General features: G+C 55.0%; 1 protein-coding gene across 1 annotated transcript in view; it reads right to left on the reverse strand.

The window, feature by feature from the left end:
- Positions 1-323: 323 nt before the first annotated feature.
- Positions 324-7,187, reverse strand: part of ADARB2 (adenosine deaminase RNA specific B2 (inactive)) — a 554,344-nt gene continuing 547,480 nt past the window's right edge. The window contains exons 9-10 of the mRNA XM_032171565.2: positions 3,266-3,444; positions 324-1,755 (exon numbers count right to left, since the gene is read on the reverse strand). Of these exons, the coding sequence (XP_032027456.1) occupies positions 1,579-1,755; positions 3,266-3,444 (356 nt within the window). The 3' untranslated portion in view covers positions 324-1,578. The remainder of the gene's footprint in view (positions 1,756-3,265; positions 3,445-7,187) is intronic.

The following is a 7,187-nucleotide window of genomic DNA, read 5'->3' on the forward strand; positions in this document are numbered from 1 at the left end:
CATGATGAATGTTAGAAATGAGTTCTCGGTGGTGAGATGACAGCAGCTCGAGGTACATGGATTACGTAAAGATACTTGGAAAAGAGCCTGACCCTGTATGAATACAGTGCCTCGGCTCACAGGGATGACCCTGTGGGCTAAAGGCTCCGTGTCCCATCTCCACTGTGAGCTGAAGGTCTCTGGTGTTGGAAGCCTGCTCTGAGGGTCACAGAATCCTGCCTCTTACATTTTTTGACAGCTGAACTTTTTTGGGGTCTTGTCCTGCAAGGTGTTGATTGGAGAATCTGAAAGAGTAGAGAGCTGGAAGCCTCTCAAGCTGAAGGTAAAGGTTGTTTTGATTTTATTTTGTGCTTGCTTTCTAATGAAAATTTAGTTAAAAAGTCAGAATTTGATCAAAGACTTGGTCTCCTTATTACCTGGTAGGGAGGTTATAGGTTGGTAGCTAACCCTTACACAACCCAGACCTCAGTGGCTCTCAGTATCGGCCACAATAAACCAAACGCCATGACAGACTGAACAGGCGTGGGCCAGGTGTTTCCAGGCTCCCCACATCTACAGTGCGTGGTCCGGGTGTTTCCAGACTCCCCACATCTGCAGCACGCGTGGGCCGGGTGTTTCCAGGCTCCCCACATCTGCAGCACGCGTGGGCCGGGTGTTTCCAGACTCCCCACATCTGCAGCACGCGTGGGCCGGGTGTTTCCAGGCTCCCCACATCTACAGTGCGTGGGCCGGGTGTTTCCAGGCTCCCCACATCTACAGTGAGCGTGGGCCGGGTGTTTCCAGACTCCCCACATCTGCAGTGCGCGTGGGCCGGGTGTTTCCAGACTCCCCACATCTGCAGCACGCATGGGCCGGGTGAATCCAGGCTCCCTACATCTACAGCGAGCGTGGGCCGGGTGTTTCCAGGCTCCCCACATCACAGGCCTTAACTCTGCCTCGCCGGGGTTTTGGAAACTGTTCCTTCACTTTGTGGGAATGGCTTTCCTTTCTCTGGTTCTATTTTAGGTGTTCGGTAATGTCGTGCATCTTAAGTCTTTTTTGAAAGGAGGTGGAGTATAAAAACCTAAATGAATAGTGAAAATAATAGAGGATTCTTATTGGTTTCTCTGGGGCTGGGGTGGGCATGGCTTTTCTCTTCGCTTGTGGCTTATCTTCATGTGCCCCCTCAAGCTAGTGAAACCCCAACATCGCCAAGCGGCGCACGCAGGGGTGGGGTGCAGGGATGGGGCCTCAGGCTCACTCCTCCCTGGCATCGCGTCGGTGCCTCCTTCCAAGGCTGCAGCTAAAACCCCTTTGCCTGAATGGAACCCCTCCCTCAGACTCCACAGGAAGAGTTGGCGCTAACTCAACAGTGCGTGTGCCCCTGGCTGTGGGGGACAGGGTTCTGGGGCCAGCGATCTGGGAAGAGGCATGTTCTGAATTCGTCTTGTTGCTCGTCCAAACATTGCACACTCGCGTGTTTCTGGAACACCAAAGTAAAACGAATGCAGGGAACTGGCCGACCCGCCGTGTCATCCCCCAGACAGGGTCCCATCCCTCTAGCGTCCCACTCAGCTCCAGCAGCCAGGAGCCCGCAGCCTAGAGAGTCAGTAGAAACTGTTGCTGCTCCGGTGGTTTCCTCACCCAGGTGCCCAGGCCAGCCTTCTGAAAGGCCTTGAACAGCTGCTGTTTCACAGACTGGTAGGTGTGCGCCCCCAGCTTGGCCTCACAGTACATGGAGGGCGTGTCTCCAGGGCTGGGAGTCCGTGTGCTCAGCTGCGGACAAGAAGGAGAAAGAGCCAATCAGACACCAGCAGAAAAGGAGCTTCTGCCAGGTGAGTTTTACATGCCAGGCATCAGCTCCTGGCCTTGGCCTTTTGCCTTTCTTTCTCCCACTATTACAGAGAGCAACTGTGACCAGGTCCTCTGGCAATTCCACAGGAAACCTAGTCATCAAGGAAACCCGCTTCATCCGAGGTGTGAATGATCAATGAGCAGATAAACTTGACTGCTATTAAAAGTACGAACACTGTGCAGGGGCTCCAGGCAGGGTTGGGGACGGAGCGAGGCAGTGGGAACTAAGACAGCATCACAGTGGGCAGGGAGCAGGCTGGTGAGAGTCATGTCAGCTGAGCAGGAGGGTGATGGAGCTGGGGCGTTTCCTCTGCTAGCTTTCTGAGATGTGCCAGGCAAAGCTTTGCAGCAACACAAGACAGGGATCAAGTGCAGCTCTGATACCCCCACCACGGGGCGGGGAGTCCAGGAGAGAAGAGGATGGGGCCATGGGGGAGCTCCGAATCCCACAGCGGGTCTTCCAGGGAGGCACTCACCCGGGGGTCACCTCGAGCATGTGCAAGAGGAGAGGGCCCTTTTGCTCAGCAGGACAGCATCGATGCTTCCCTGACCTTCCAAGTCTCCAGAAGAAGGGAGACCCGGGCAGTGCCCTTGAGCGGACAGGACAGAGGCTCAGAGCTGCAGGATGCTGGGCGTCTCAGCCAAGCGCAGAGCTAATATGTGCAATTCTGAGTGTCCTCTAAGTTGACGAAAACGTTTATTTTAGGCATTAGTATGCCTACCCTGCTCTACCAGTTGAAAAATCAACAACACTATTATTCCTGTTTGGAGTCTTGCTTGGATTAAAAAGTATGGAAAAATGAGTGAGGCATTTTTTATGTGTTGGCTGTTTTTTCTGTTATTTGTTGTTTTTGGTTACAGTCTATGCTTTGGAAATGCATACAAATATGGATTTTGATTTAAAATCCAGAAATATCGCTGTTATCCCTACCTGTGTAGGAGAAACTTGCTCCTAATCATGGATGTCGTGGAAATGCTTGGGCTTTGGGGTTGGGGAGAAATTTGAATCCTGAAATTCGTTACCTGTGAAATTTTGGGGAAATTACACGATTTTTCTGAGTGTCGGTTTCCTGGTATCTAAACCGGGGATAGTATCGACTTCAAAAGCCCCCAGGAGCTGCTCCTGGGACAGCCCGAACGAAGCAGGCGGTGCCGTGCCGGCTACGTCAGGGGTTCAGCAATGAGCTCCTTTCCTGCTTCCGCAGCTCCGGGCTGGTCTGGGGGTGGTGCCTGGGGTAGCAGGGTCTCAAGCCTACGGGGGAAACGCTGCTGGCCTGGGTAGCTGGGAAAAGGACACGTGACGGGCGCTGGGTTTTGTGTCCTGCGTCTCCCTCCCTGCAGGCCAACTGTTGGCCTCTCCTGAGAGCTTGCTCAGGGCTGGAGCCAGGGTCTGCCTGGGCCCAGTTTCCCTCCAAGGATGGGTGCGACCTACCTTGCCATACAGCCGCGCCCACCGTGCAGACAGCATGTGCTTGCAGAGCCGGGATGGGCCCCCGCAGCCCCTCCGCCCAGTGGTGGCATTGATAATCTCCAGGTCCACGCTGCCCACGACCCAGTTCATGCTGAAGGGGGGCGACTTCCCTGGCTGGCGTGCCTCGGCGTCACTCACGCCTGTCGGGGAGATGGAGAAAGGCGGGCGTTAATATTCCTGGCCTCACACGGGGCTCCCCCAAGGGCAGCTGCAGGGAAGTGGAGCCTGTGTGTGAGCAGGAATGGTCCTCCCTTTTCATCCTCAGGACTGGCCAGTTCACGTGTCACCTGCAGGGTGGAGGCTGCAAATTGGGCAGGACCGTGGTGGCCGCCTCAGGTCCACAGCATTGCTGCACCTACATCAACCTTCTAATTGAAAAGATTTTAATAGTCTGGCGATAATAAAGCTCCGTCCAGATTCCCCCCCTTCTATAAATATTTGTTTAGTGAATGAATGAACAGAGCCACGTGGAAGTGATCTGAGTGTGTGTTTATTGGGCACCTCTGCAGGCCCCGCTCTGCTGGAGGCAAAACACTGGGGCTAGTAAGCAACACGCAGCTCCCTGGCTGCCTCGGGTTTACAGTTTAGCTGATGAGAAAAACAAAGCAAAACAAAACAATGAAAACCAGACAGAAATGAGTGTAGGATCAATTGATCCGCAATGTGATCCCAAAACCACACTGGCTACAGAGTGTTTGAGACTCAGTGCAAAGTGGAAATATGGGGCCTTTTGTTTGAAAGTTACAAAGAATTTCGAGATGACAGTGGGGCATTAAACCAAGTGTGGGTTCATCTAAGCTCAGGTGCCTGTGTGAGCTGCAGGGCTGCACGTGCACGATGCTTGTCCTGTCCAGAGAGAGCCGGCATCTTCAGGGAAGCCCTCGTTTCAAAAGTGTTGCCTCTTGTGTGCTTGAACTTTTAACCCGGACCACACAGTCCTTGCAGCCCGGCTAACACTGCAGAAGGATAGATGAGGAGGTCTCCACTCTGGGGTGGCAGCTGCTTTGCAGCTGAGGGTGGTGCACTTTTTGGCTTCCAACTGTGGCCCCAGCCCTAACTCCTTGAGGTGCTCCCGTGCTGATTGGGGCTTCTGGACATGCTGCCATGAGATGTCTGGAAACACCAGAGTGCACCTGCTGAGACCCTGCCCTGTGACAGCCTGAGGATTCCAACACATGAGATTCGGGTGCAGCTGAGCCCCCCCAGTTAATTGTCTCTTCAGTCCCTTCTGAAGGCTGCATTTGGCAATGTGACCCTCGGGGTAGGGAAGGCATCAGAGGAATATAGGCTGTGGGAGGCCAGAGGCAGCACCCTGGGGACAAAGCCCGATGCTTCCCATGCCCAGGGCTTCTTCATGAACCCAGCACAGTGGACGTGGCCCTCAGACATCCATGGGCAGTGGGGGGAGGCACGTGCTGTTTGGCCCTGTCTCTGCTCAGAGTCTCATAGGAAGATGCGTGGTCCACACAAAAGTGAGTCGGCAGGGAGTCCAGGCTCCCGCTCACAGCAGTGGCGTTGAGACGCTTGGTTTATAACCCAAGATCTCTTGCCCCATTGGTGCCTCCTGAATCTCCTACCTCCCGCGGCACCTGCAGGGCCTCTACCCGACGCGTTCCCCAAGCCCAGCTGGCCGGGTATCTCCCTCTCATTCATGCCTCCTTACAGGTCAGCTCTGCCTCTCCAGCCCTTCCTGCCTTCCTGGCCTGCTGTCCTGCGGTGCTTGGAGGGTATTGGGGCCCCTGAGCTTTTGGGGGCCAGTCATGCATCACGCGAGATGGCGGTGCCTGCAGAGAAGAACTTGGCGTCTTGGCCAGGGCATTGCGTACAGGCCACCCAAGTACCTGCTCAGGTCTGCAGGAAGCCACCAGCTATTGGTGGAGAAGCCCAGGTGTCAGCATTGGTCTGAGAGCAAAGACCTGGTGGGCTGAGCTGGTGTGAGTGGGTTCCGGCCATAGCAGACTCCTGGGAGGAAGCTGTCCCCACGTTACATGGTAGCACAGCTCACAACACCTTCCTGGAAGCAGGCTTCATTTAAATTCAGGGGAAGACCCACTCACTACGGAGCTGCACAGCCATAGACCCCAGATCCTCTGCTGCTCCCAGCTTCATCCACGAGCCTGAGCTCTGTGGACAGACTGAGCACATGGCCATCTGCCACCCACTTTGAAAGTCACTTGGTGAGCTTCTGCTGGCCACGGACGGGCGATGTGGGACACCCAAGCGAATCCTGTTCATGTCAGCTCTTCCTTTTTCCTTCAAGCGATTCATGGTGGCAGCTGCCACCCCGAGAGCCGGGAGGGACAGTCTGGCCCATTGGCTGCTGTGGCCGTCCTACTAGGCAGGGGCCGCCTGGGCAGGGGGAGCCAGCCACCAAGGCCAGGGGTGACCCGGCACCAGGAGAGGCAGTCACTGCCCTGATCTGCGTGCACTAGGCTGCCTCCCCTCCTCCTCCCACTCCCGTCACCAGGCTGCCTCCCCTCCTCCTCCCACTCCCATCACCAGGCTGCCTCCCCTCCTCCTCCCACTCCCATCCTTCTGGTCTCCATGACCGTCAGGACCAACCACTGATGTGCCAAGCTGCAAAGTCTGAACTCAGAGGAAAGCCTTTGGAGCCTGAGGTCTACACAGGACCTCCTGGTTCCTTGTCAGGATGCCCTGGCTCTGGCCCGTGCCCCTCTCCCTTCTCTTTGCGGACGACGTGGGCAAGTTGCTGCTGTGGCCCTTGGCCAGCTGCTGTCTGACAGGGCTTCCTCCTGACGCTCTTGGCTGCCAGGCATGACGAGACCCAAACACCACCGGGGAGGCAGCTGTGAGGACGTGGGGTGAACCCAGCACGTGCACTGCTCCACATGCGGGGGACAGAAGGAAGGAGCTGGCGGGGCAGCGAGGGAGGTGCTGGCGGGTGGGCTGCAGGGTCCAACCTTGCATGGGGGCTTCTCACCAGGGTGTGGTCCCATGTGTCCATGTGTGCACAGGGAGGACAGCGTCTGCTGTAAATAACATCTCAGCTCACCTGCGATGATGTAAATCACACTGCAAGTCTTTCAATTCTAACTACAACAGCCCCACAGGCTACTATTTAACATAGAAAGTGGCGTAAACCCAGGAGCAATCTTCAATATCCGAGCCTGTCCATGACCCTGGAGGTGGAAAACGCACCCCAGGGGCCTCTCCCACTGACCAGGAACCAGGTGGCTGGAGTTCCAGGCAGTTTGAGTTCTGTGGCCTGAGTCATCCTCCACTTACCGCTCTGTGACAGGTGACTTCTCCGCTTCACGAGGTGATGTGCAGATCAAACCGGGCAAATGAGAGCACTTTCAGAGCACCCAGGCTATGAATGCTGCTGTTTTCATCTGAAGGAGGATTTGAAGGCCAACTGCACTTTGTTTTGTGCTCTCCAAGTCACACAGAACGAAAATGTTTCTAGTTAGATCACAGGGAATGTTTCCAACTTAGTTACAATCACTTAATTGTGTCCAGGGAATGGAGGAACCGACCAACAAGCAAAGGTCAGAGTTCCTTGTTCCTTTCACGGAAGACACATTCTGTTCCCTTTATTTGTCCTCTGCAGGGGACAGGACCGTGTGCTTACACTCTGAGCTTCTAGGGAAGGGTCTGCTCCCCTCTGTGTTCTGCTGGCAAGAGAAAAACTTCCCAAGGCAGCCTGGAAGAATAGCAGTCCTTTTCTTCTACCTTCTTGTCTTTTTTTTTTTTAAATAAACCTTCCATAGAGAGATGGTGTTGGGATGTTGCCTGAATACTCACACAGGCAGTAGTTTCTGACATCGCTGTAACTAACATCCGCAGCTGATCATGCCCGTGGAGCTGGAATCACAGCCCAGATCCCCGGAGTCTAATGTGCAGAGAGACACGGAGTGGGAAC

Source organism: Hylobates moloch, unplaced genomic scaffold, assembly GCF_009828535.3.
Source record: "Hylobates moloch isolate HMO894 unplaced genomic scaffold, HMol_V3 SCAFFOLD_2, whole genome shotgun sequence".
NCBI lineage: Eukaryota > Metazoa > Chordata > Mammalia > Primates > Hylobatidae > Hylobates > Hylobates moloch.